The sequence below is a fragment of the Gastrolobium bilobum genome, unplaced genomic scaffold (genome assembly GCF_033153095.1).
Source record: "Gastrolobium bilobum isolate Gb01-03AN ecotype WA unplaced genomic scaffold, APGP_CSIRO_Gbil_v1 utg1697, whole genome shotgun sequence".
NCBI lineage: Eukaryota > Viridiplantae > Streptophyta > Magnoliopsida > Fabales > Fabaceae > Gastrolobium > Gastrolobium bilobum.
In genome coordinates, this window is record NW_026897543.1 from 14,797 (window position 1) to 27,203 (window position 12,407).

Here is a 12,407-nt window from a genome sequence, read left to right on the forward strand (position 1 = left end):
GAAAGCATAGCAATAAGATGCGAGTATTTTTTTTTCACCTTATCAACAATATTAAGTTCCTAAAAAGTCTTTTGGCATGCTTTTTAAAAACAAGGTTTAGTGACAACTTGAAACCAAGTTGAAACATCAACATACCGTAATCCCTTTTACTAACTTGAGCTATAGTAATACTTTCCGTCTTCATAACTCCACTATTTTAAGAGGATTTGGTGTCTTCTATTGCACTCTTATTTTTTCTTAATAAATTATTATTTTGCCCAAAACTCAAAATGTAGCGTTTTGATATCCTGTCAACAATGTAATGTTTTAGGAAACGCAGCCGATGCCAATCATGAGCTTTCACATTTTGCTTCCTTGTAAACCAATTCAACATCTTTCTCTGCTCCTTCAGAACTAAAATTATCACTGACGAGAACAGAATGACGGGATTCTCCCAAAAATATATGTAATATATGATTGAAGGAATATAACCAAAAAAAAAAAAGGAAGGAAAATTTATGAAAGCATACTCTTCCAACGCCCCAAATTTCACCACGAATATTACATTCCAATTAAAAAAAATCACCTAAATCAGGAGAAACCTCAAGAGTCACATTTGCCTTCAAGAGGAATCCCCAGTTTCTTCTATGTTGGGTGAAGAATCTGATTCTTCGGCCAAAGATTCTAGCATGTTTATTACTTCAGACGTATCATCCAGATAATACTTAGCTTTGCTTGGTTTTTGTCCAACTGTGCAAGCAAATACAGAAGCATTGGTGGAAAGAATATTTCTTGAGATTGCACCACGAACTATTTCAAACATGTCCTCATCTGATCTGTCATCACCAACACACAGCACAAAGTCAGCTTGTTTGTCAGTCTCAGCCATTGACGAAAATATCTTTTCAGCAACTAAGCCTTTGCTCACATCCTGCAAAACAACAGACAGGCCAATGGTATCAGATGAACCAATCCCTTCCCGAAAGGGTGCCAAAATTATATCTTTTGGTTATATCTTTTCAGGCTCTGAGAGTCTGACCTCCTGACTTACGATAGCAGTTATAATAAAGTTCATGATGCAAAGCACGATTATTTAGCATATTCATTGTGAAGTTCATGCCAAGATTAAATAGTAATAAACCAGCCGCCATAAATGGCAGCGAGAATTAATAGTGAGTTGAAAATTATAACCACCAAACTATTCCAAATAACTCCTCCAACAGCATCAATAGTATGCAAAAGAACAGGAGGCTTCTCAAATCAGAGGAACATCAGAGGAATGAAAGAGAGAAATTCCAAGGCCCTGTCAGATACATCAGATATTTTCTAGAATAAAATAGTTCAGATTCCGGGGTCCAGTGGATGAAAAGTTCTTTTATTATATGCTTGTAGTATTCCCAAGTAAAGTTGTCAGAACGCAATATTTTGTCTAAGTTCCACTATATCTTTTTCCTTTTTTGTAACAAAGTTCAGCCTTACCTATAGTTCTACATCAAAATATTTCCAAGCTTTATGGTTGCGCTTACCACTATTTCTTGAACAAATTATTGGCAGTAGTAAATAACACTACAATAATAAATAAGAAAATATAATATATATATATATACGAGAGAAGTTATACTTACTATCTCTTTTTCTTACTACCTCTTACTATCAAATAATAACAGTTGATTTATGTCAATTTAACGATTATAATTTATTGAAAATTAATAATTAATTAATAAGTATGACCCAATAAATTACAACCGTTAGATTAACAGAAATCAACGGTTAAGATTTAGTAGTAAGAGGTACTAAGAAAAAGAGGTATCTATAACCTTCCCTTATATATATATATATATATATATATATATATAGAGAGAGAGAGAGAGAGAGAGAGAATCCTTTGACACCAATGTCAAATTTTAAATTTGACACTTCATCTGATAGCCGTTAGATAAAAAAAGATCAATGGTGTCACATGCTTGCAAATCAAAGTCCTTGATCTTTTTTTATCTAATGGTTCTCAGATGAGGTGTCAAATTTGAAATTTGACACTAATGTCATTTTAATTAAAACTAATGTCTTTCATTTAAAATTTAAATTAAAAAAAAAAAATCACTCACTTTCTCCCACATGATTTCCATTGTGTATATCTTTCTCTTACTTAAAAGGACACAATTATATTTCCTTTAAAAGGAAAAACACCAAATCCTATGTATATATATATATATATATATGATAATAAAAATTATAAATAAATAAATTTAATGTGGAAGGGTAGAATGTGTGATTAACTTTTGTTAATAGTTTTTCTCCACTGCATCCTAAGATGAAGCGCTAGTCAATCTATTTCACATTCCATTAAATTGTTTTACCACTTCCCTAAGTATAAGTTTTGATTGATCCCTTTCTTTATTTTAAGGGAGGGAGGGAGGGAACCAACTTAACCCTTACTCCAAGTATTATATTTGGTTAATTATTAAAATCACAGTAACAATTTTTTTCTCACCAGAGTCTAAGAGTCTTCGAAAAACATGCCCAAACCATCTCAATCTATATTTTCTCATAATTTCTTCCACTAGTATTACTTCAACTTTTTGTCGAATACCTTCCTTTCTTATTTTATCCATCCTTGTATGACCATACATCCACCTTAATATCCTCATTTCCACTACTCCCCCATTTTATGCTCATGTTATTCCTTTGTCGGACCACTCAGCTCCGTATAACATTGGAGACGTTACTAATATTCTATAAATTTTCCTTTTAGCCTAAGAACTTTAGGATCATTCAAAAATCCCGATGCATTTCATCATTTCATCCAAGCTGCTTTGATTTAATGGCTAAAATCCCCATCAATCTCCCCTCTCCCTTTTTGCAAGATTGATCCAAGATATATAAATGCATCTTTCTTGGGTACCTCCTGTCCCAACATATTCACAAATTCTTAATTTCCGTATCTAGTCATAATGAGATCGCACTCCATGTATTCAGTCTTACTCCTACTTATCATAAATCCTTTAGACTACTTAATAATATCAAAGTACTGAAAGAGAAATTTCAAGCCCCTGTTAGGTACGTCAGATTTCTAAGACTACGATAAAATAGGTCAGGTTCTTGCGTCCAGAGGACAGAAAGTTTGCCGATTATATGCTCATAGTAAAATCAAATAGAATTGTAAGAATACAATATTCAATGTAAGTTCCTCGATATTTTTTTCCCCTTTTTTTGCAACAAAAATTTCCGCCGTACCTATAGTTCCACATCAAAACATGTCCAACCTTTATAGTTGCGGTTTCCGCTATTATCTGAAGAAAATAATAAAGTTGCAGAAGCATTAACGAGCTCTCTGCAGCTCACACAAACCCTCTTCTTATTGAGTGCATTCGGATGGACTTTTTTGTGAAAGAAGTTGCTTTTTTCCAAAAAAAATTCCTTTTATGTCATTTTATGCCTTTGGATATAACTTAAAAAAAAGGAGAATTTAAAAAAAATTAAAATAGTATTTTTTTTTTTTTGTAGAAGTCATGATTCCTTGCTTCTGAAAAATTCAAAAAAAAAAATTGAAAATTGAATTTTATCCAACTCCACTCCAACTACTCCACCCCACTACCATCACTCATATACTCTTTTCAGTAATTTTATATATAAAAAGTGTTTATTAATTTTAACATCCAAATAACTTTTTTATTTAAAAGCACTTTTTATGTATTCCATCCAAACATAAAATAGCTTTAACTTTTAAAAAAGTCATTCTAAAAAAAAAGCTATAAAAAGTCCTTTTTTTTAAAAGCTCATCCAAATGAGCTGTAAGATATAATCTGTAAAGAGGCGGATTCCTACATCAGAAGTCAAATCTAGATGGTAGAGGTTATCATTGTTTATTATATGCTATCTAAATAGGATATATATTTGCCATCAGAAAAATATTAAAAGTAAAAGATTCAGATATTTACCTGCGGCTTTACTTCAACTATAAACTGGCCACTCTTCACAGCAACAGGCTCATTGGCCAAAACGCTTTCTAGATGATCTAACATTTCCTTAGCCTGAGCAGATCCAAAACCAAGGTCTGCGTCACGGTATTGCCAGACCAAAGCACTTTCCTTTCGTTCGATGCTGGAACCATCAGTTGCCTCTGTATATAGGTTCATTACAGGTTCAGCAATCTGCATCCATCCAAATTCGGAGCACTTACCGCAAACTTCCCATTCTCCACTCTGAGACCATCTGAAAAGTGCTCAAAAATTTCAAAAAAAAAAATCGCCATGTTGTAAGAGCAGATAAAACAAGACAAAATTTAAGGATTCGGTGACAAGAGAGAACATTTGAGAAGTTATATATTAGCAAAGTGCAAATATAGCTTCTAGATTTGATTAATCAGCAGATCCTGACATGGAAGAGATAGCGAAGAAAAATATTTTCAGCAATATAATACCACTCAACATGAATTTCTCCCTAGCATAACTGCCAGAAGCCAATGTTGGTGTTCTCAACACTGGTTTAAACTAGAGTATGATGACCTATTAATAGCGTTTGCAGAAACATATACAGTTGGTTTGCAAAAGCACTTTCATCCTCACCTAATGATCTTGGCTAAACTTTGGGAATAAAAGGAAGCTACTATAATTTGATATATTCAGACAAAAAGAGATGCCAGTCTCCAACTTTATATCATAAGTTCATACTATAAAGGTTAAAATATGTTACTGTGAATCATGCAATGAGTAATTTTTGAGCAACTAAAACTAAGCATAACAAAAAGCTGATGACATGTCACAGAGAGAGAGAGAGAGAGAGAGATCAGACCTCAAGAAGTACCCATGTTCTGCAGCAATTCCAAGTTTTTTACAAGGAAGAAACCACTGACTTAAGCTCTCCCTCCCCCTTCCACTAACAATGAAAACTACATTTTTGGGATCTGCACTGAGTATTTCTAAAATAGAGAGGACCTCCTTGCTCGGACTCTTATTAATGGAGTTCTGTGGCATCACAGTACCATCATAGTCCAACAAAATGGCTCTACTCCTTGCCCTTTTGTATGCTGAAACCATAGCATCAATGGAGAGCTTTCTAAAATTAGGGTCAAGTGCCACAACTCTAAATCCAAAGCTGAGACCTATTCCCCAACATCTTTTCTTTAGAAGGTCTGTGCAAGCCCTTTCCATGTCTTGCAAGAAACTACGTGACCAGTAAGCCACATCATGAGTGCTGACATACCGGTAATGCTTTTCATGTCGCAACTGTTTCTCTCCATCACCCATTGAGATGGCCTCGTTCATTGCCTCTGCAGTTGCTTCAACATTCCATGGATTGACACGGATAGCCCCACTAAGTGATGGAGAGCACCCAATAAATTCTGATATTACTAGCATACTCTTCTTTGGCTCACTGACATTGGAACATGATTCAGTACTAGATATTCCCTGTCTACAAGCGATATATTCATAAGGAGTTAGGTTCATCCCATCCCTTACAGCCGTGACAATAACACACTCTGCAAGTCTGTAAAAGGCAACTTTTTCAGCAATTGAAACCGACCTATCGATGAAAACAATAGGTTCATAACCAGGTCGCCCAAACACTCTGTTGATCCTGCTGCAGCTTTCTTCTATTTCAGTATGTATCTCCTCTAGATGTATCCCATTACCCCTTGCAGGATTAACTATCTGGACCAGAACAGCTCTTCCTTGCCATTTGGGGTGTTGTTTGAGCATCTGCTCCATAGCCAAAATCTTCAGATTTATGCCTTTAAAAATGTCCATATCATCAACACCAAGCAGGATGGTTTTTCCTTCAAATTGCTGTTTGAGCTCCCTTATCTTACATTCCTCATCTGCCATTCTCATAACTGATTCAATCCGTCCCATGTGAATCCCGACAGGCATAATCTTGATACTGATAGTCCTTCCATAATATTCCAATCCTAAATAGCCCCTCTTTGACTGATACTCCAAACCCAACATACGACTACAACAGGAAAGGAAATGACGAGCATAGTCAAAGGTATGGAATCCAATGATATCAGAGTTTAGTAGAGCTTTCAGTATCTCTTCCCTGACCGGAAGAGTCCTATATATCTCTGATGACGGAAATGGGCTATGCAGGAAAAATCCCATTTTAACCCTGTTAAAACGCCTTCTTATAAAGGTTGGCAGCACCATCAAATGATAATCATGAACCCAAATATAATCATCTTCTGGGTTTATTATTTCAACTACCTTCTGAAAAAACAGCTTATTTGCCAGCACATAGGCTTCCCACAAAGCCCGGTCGAAACGGTGACTTTTATCTGTTGAAAATGGTAACATGTAATGAAAAAGAGGCCATAACTGCCTTTTACAGAAGCCATCATAAAATTTTGTCAAAACATCCGGAGGTAGAAAAGTAGGGACGCATTTGAATTTCTCCAGTAAGTACTGTGACACATCATCCTGTTCAGCTGGATCAATGTCAACACGCAAAGACCCAACATAAAGAACCTCCATCTCTTCCGGAAGACCATCCTTAAGCTGTAAAAGCAAGGAATCCTCATTCCAACTAAAACTCCACCCGTTGTTGTCCTCTTTTCGCTTTGCTTTCAAAGGTAGCTGGTTTGCTACAATGATCATTCGATCAGTAGAAATCGTTGATGGATTATCAGAAGAAACACTAACTGCCTGATCATCATCCAGCTCTGTGACAATCCCGGGGACACTCATAACCCTCGGCATCCGCCTCCGTTCCCTTGGCTCCCTTCCCATTGCCGGGAAATTTCCGGATGCCAAATCTAAAAGATTGGTATACGACCTTGACATCATCTTTGCGTTTTCCTAAAATTCACAATCCCACAAAATCCCGTTTACTCTGCAAAATTGACATAAAGAACAGCAAACACAAACCCATTCATCATTGAAGAGACAAAAACAACCAAACTCACAACCTACAAACACACACACACTCAAACATCAACACGTGATGACAAAATTCAAGAAGTCATAATCAAGAACACTAGTTTATTGTACATGCACATAATTACCAGTTTACCAAAATGTAGACAAGTCACACGCACAGACATACGTGGTAATTTGGTAAGAAATATTCCAATCTTACGTACTATGCAAAAGCCCCAAATTCTTGACCCCTAACATGGGTTATATCACAATGAGCATAGGAACAAACACCCTTTATGAGAAAAAACAAAAAAACAAAAAACAAAATAAAATAAAAAAGCATTATACCAACAAAACCCCGACGATTCCCGTTACAGTAAGATCGAAACTCGATTAAAAAACAAACACAGATAATTAAAAAAGAAACCTGTTTTTTCCCCCTTCTTCAAACCAATACAAACATAGGGCACAGGAAATTGAGAGAACGGGGAATTGAAAACAGACCTTGCGCGATTGAAGCAATGAGAAGCGATTCCTTATTGTTAACAGTAGCAGGTTTGAGCTGAATTAACTGGAAAATTAGCAAAATAACCCAAAAAAAGGAAAAACTAGGGTTTCCTTATTTGCAAGATCTCCCTCTTTTTCTTTCTCTTGCTCTCTTCTTCTTTCTCTTTCTTTGTCCGTATTCTTCTTCTTCTCCTCACACGAAATGAAAATGAATTACGAAATATAAAACGAAGAATCACATAATTAATATAATATTTTACACATTGATTATTAATTGATGTATATATCATATATGTATATTCATATGAACTTAGGTGAACGGAAAATATTTCAAAAGTTTTAAAATTATTTTTCTATCTCTCTTCTTTTTCTTTTTATTTCTAAAGCACAAGTTAATCGTGGGCTCTTATCTGGAGTTTCGTACGGTGCCAGCTAGAGTGACTAACGTGCTTGCGTCACCGACCAATAAGAGGTCGTTTTCGCACGTGTTTAGTTTAGGAGGGGACATAGACCGTAATGGTAATGATTGGTGTGGCTTAGAGTGGCCAATGGGGATTGACAGTGAGAGAGGAAGTGGGTGAGTTTATCGCAACTTTATAAGAAATTGGATAAGGTTCGCCAGCCGAGTGAGCCGACCCACTTGCCAGCTGGCAACACCCGGCGCGAGCATTGTCCACGCGCTCTGCACGTGCTTTTGGACCTGACACGTGCTTTAGTAGTACGTTGGCGCGTCATTGTGTTGTACCAACCGCGGACAGGGGTAAAATCGGTAGCGAAAGTTTTTGTGAAGTGGAAAATCACCGCAGAGGGAAAAGGTGAAACATTAGAAAAAAGTGAAACATTAGTATCAAACATAATCATTAGTTTCCCCAAAAAAAAATCATTAGTTCATTACATTTACCCATTTCGTTGAATTTATTTGTAATAATTCATCAATAAATAAATACTATAATGTTAAGATTAAAAAAATAGCCTAGAACCTATACTAACACTCAAAACATGCATGCAAATAGATCAAAACATGCAAGTGAATAGCTTCCATGAGATGCTACATTTTTTTTTATTTTCTGCTCAAATTTTAAAAGCAAAAACTTTACTATATGTAGAACCAATCAAGTTATAGTTAATTTTTTAAATTAATCCTAAGAATATAAGGATTGACCCCTTCAGTATCCTTATTTTATTTTAACTAAAGGTAGCCCTTCAATACTATCGTTTTTCTTTTTTTCTTTTTCTTTTTTTGATATCAATACTATCATCCTTATTCTAGATCTGTAATTGTTTGCTCCAGACCACTGTTAGGTTTGTTAAATATGAGACACGTCTGTATCCGAAAAACAAATTTATGAGACACCAGTGACGTAAGTCATATTCCCAACATGTAAAAAGTCAACAAAATGAAGAAACATGAGCCAATCGGATCCTTCTTCTTTATTTGTTTTTGACAAGCATGTCACATTAAAATTATTCCTTGTGTGTAAATAACATAGGAATAAAATTACTTGAAGTATTTTATAATTAAAAGGTCTTATCATCCTGTAATAAAGAAAGAGTTTTATAAGAGTTATGTTGTAGGAAAAATGATTGTGTTATGTTATAGAGATTCGTTTTGCGTGCCAGAGTTTTTTTTTTTTTTTTACTGCGGGCCCCACAAAATATTGTGTGTGTAGGAAAATTTTTGTGATCATGTTAAATGTTAAATGATAGATGATAAATCCATAAAGAAAAGGGTCTTGCCATGGACACTGAAATTGCTTGTGAACACAACAACGTAATTTAGAAGCAACACCGCCACACCATAAAATAGAGAGAGAAAAGTGCACGTTAAATACTAGTTTTTCATTATTATTAATTTTTTTTAAAAGTGACTGGTATAGTTTTCTCTGTTTTGTGAAACGTGTCTGGCATACTTTTTTTTTTTAATGAAACGTGACTAGTGTAGCTAAATGAAAAAATTTCCAGTACTCATGTACTAATTTGGACTTATTAAAATTAGAAAAACATAGTTTATCTAAATATATTTACTTCACTTATTTTATTATCATTAATATTATATGAGTTTCACTTATTCAAAACTTTAATAATGCATTTGTAATAAGTAAGAAATTTTTATCCACACCAAACAAAGAAGAAGAAAAAAACGAATTTTTTATATATAAACATAATGTATATAAATTATGTAAATCAAAGAAATACATAACTTATACTGCAAACACTCAATTTCATCCAAACCAATAAACCACATTACACGTTGATATCGGGAATTATTGCCATATTGTAAAGCAACTTTTGAAGCATTTGACAATTAGAAAAAAAAAAAAAAAAAAAGCTAGATATATTTAAAGAAAAATAGAACCGTAAAAGAAGGAGTTCCTGAAATCGCAACATCAAGCATGTAAGTAGCTTTGGCACAGCAAGCTAAAGCTATCCTCCACTCCACTGTCTAAGTGATTCAACAATGTGTTATTTCCTTTTAAAAAGAGAAAATTAAAAATGAATTTTTCTGCAATGAGGATAATTTTATAGGATAAAATATTTAATATAATTTCCTGAAACTCTAGAACTTGTTTGCTATTAAAAACAATTTCTAGATAAAATTGATTGGTAATAAAAATGTTCAATAACTTTATTTTATTTTTTAATGCTTTCCTGTCATAAAGTACTATTGTATCATACTAGCATCCCTTAATTATTAACCGAGGAATGCTACTTATATACTTTGAATTTAAATTTTACATGTATACGAAGACTCTTTTTTTTTTTGGTAAATATGTATATGAAGACTTAGAATGTAAATCTTATTGAAATTTCAAGAATATCAAAGTATATAAACTACTAAACCAACTCAGTCATTGATTTCTTTCAATTTTAAAGTAATAATTTACTGCTTCTCTAGCTTCTATTTATAAAAAAAAATATTACATGCCAATGGTAAAAATTAATATAGTAATGCTTTGAAATTATGTTTTAAAGTAATATTTATGATTTTGAAATATTTCCATGTGGAATGCTTTGAAATTATGTTTTTGATAATTTATGATTCATTTATTATTATTATTATTTTGAGGGTATTATAACTGTTATCGAAAAAATTTAGGTGTGGCAAAATGGATCGACACAACATGACACGATACACATTCGACATGAACACTAAACCGCTCAATCTATACACGTCTCATATTCGTTGACGGGTCAAAAACTCGAACCAGATACGATCAATTGCATGTCACACAAGTCTACATGACACAATACGAAAAAAATTGAAAATTATTTTTAAAAAAAAATTAAAAAAAAATTGTAGAAAGCTAGCAAATTTTTTATCCATAGGATTTTTTGACGAAGGTGCGTAAAGCTTCATTGACGCAGCAACCACACCTTCCGAAAATTGGACAAATAATGAAGTCATCGGGTAACAAAGGGTATACTTGTGCAACAATCATACTCAGGCTAAATTAGCTCTATTTTAGTGTTATTCACTATACAATATAGTGAAAGGGGAAATGGATGAAAATTTGAAAAATACCTTATTACAAATAAAGCCAGCAGTTCAGTAAGAAAATGAGAAAACCTAAGGAAAACAAAGTTATAAAAATTAAATATAACCCTAAAATAAAACAGAGCTATAAAAATATTTTTTTTCCTAACCCAAAGCAACATTGTTTTTGGGTAGAATTTTTTTTTTTTATTAATATACAAGACGGCCTAATTCCAAAACAAATAGAACAAGCTTAGATAAAAGGCGTAGCAATAAGATCCCTAAGGAAAATGACATATGGCATCAAGAATTCGGATAAAAGAGGGCTAAAGAGCTAGTATATGAGTAATATCAAGAGGAGGTTGCTATTTTTGGATTTGTTTAAAATATTCATTGTGATCCAATCCTTGATATTCCCATTAAAAAATATTAAGCAAATGTTGGCTGAATGTGTCAAATTTATCCAAATTCTTCATGCTATGAAATGAACAGAGTAGATCGGGGTGGATGACAGTGAACCCACAAGCTTTAAGACAAATGACTTTCTTGAAGATAAATCTAGCAGACAAGCGAAAAAAAATAACACAGACATAGCTCTAAATATTCAAAAGACTTAGTGAAATATCTTCACTTGTTTGTATTATTTCTTCATCTTCTTCTTTTTTGAAATAGTTTTGAAGAGTAGTTAATGAAATGTGTGTTTTTTATTTTTTTTTATTTTAAAAATTAAAGGTCCAAACACAAAACAAAAATAACTAAAAAGTAGATGTAATTTTTAGAATTATTTTTACAAAAATAAAATTCAAACATACCCTCAGTGGCCTTATTTCTTAAACTTCTACTCACTGTTTCAAAAGATTATTTCCAAGCACCATACATGAGGCTCTTACAAATGAATAATAAAAATAATCCCTCTGATTGTAAGTTCATATATATATATATATATATATATATATATATATATATATATATTTTCAAAACTAAAAATTCTCTCTTTATGGTTTATAAGATTTCATACCTAATATGTAATGATTCAATTCATACGTATCTTGTGGCTGACAGATTTGGAAGTAAGCACTAAGATTAATAGATCAGCATGAAAAATTTGAAACAAAATTCCAAACTTACTATTATTATGCTAAAGGTGTGCATAACAACCATTCAATTCTCTAGCACTGTTTCTAAAAAGAAACAATTCTTTTCTATTTTTGTGCCTTAAAACAATTTCTGAGAAAAAAAATGTGTTTGATAGAATGTTTTATTTTATTTCGAGAATAAGAATTGTGTTTGATAACACAACAAATAATATAATAAAAAATAATTGCTATTAAATATAAAAAAATTTCGGATCATCACTTTCCTTTTCATATGATGTGGTTGTAGTGGTGGTGGCAGCAGCGACGGTACGGTAGTGGTGGTGGCAGTGACGTGGTGATGATAGTGGTGGTGGTTGTGACGGCAGTGGCTGCGACGATGAAGGCGGTAATGGTGGCAGCGGCAGTGGTAGTGGTGGGGATGGTGGTGGTGGAGGTGACAACAGTTGCTGCGACAATGGTGGTGGGGATGGTGGTTGGTGGCGACAACAATGGTAG

The 12,407-nt window shown here is 33.5% G+C and overlaps 1 protein-coding gene across 1 annotated transcript; it reads right to left on the minus strand.

The window, feature by feature from the left end:
* Positions 1–434: 434 nt before the first annotated feature.
* LOC133307918 (probable alpha,alpha-trehalose-phosphate synthase [UDP-forming] 7) lies at positions 435–7,500 on the minus strand. Its single transcript, XM_061508479.1, has 4 exons — positions 7,338–7,500; positions 4,771–6,807; positions 3,918–4,191; positions 435–910 (listed from the first exon to the last, which is right to left on the minus strand). The coding sequence occupies exons 2-4, from the start codon at positions 6,759–6,761 to the stop codon at positions 602–604; spliced, it is 2,574 nt and encodes an 857-aa protein (XP_061364463.1). The 5' UTR covers positions 6,762–6,807; positions 7,338–7,500; the 3' UTR covers positions 435–601.
* Positions 7,501–12,407: the final 4,907 nt, after the last annotated feature.

Coding starts and splice junctions, on each gene's coding strand:
- LOC133307918 (XM_061508479.1), bottom strand. CDS start 6,761: ATGATGTCAAGGTCGTATACCAATCTTTTAGATTTGGCATCCGGAAAT. Junction 4,192..4,770: donor GAACATGGGTACTTCTTGAG/GTCTGATCTCTC, acceptor AGCACTTTTCAG/ATGGTCTCAGAGTGGAGAAT. Junction 911..3,917: donor TAGTTGAAGTAAAGCCGCAG/GTAAATATCTGA, acceptor GTTGTTTTGCAG/GATGTGAGCAAAGGCTTAGT.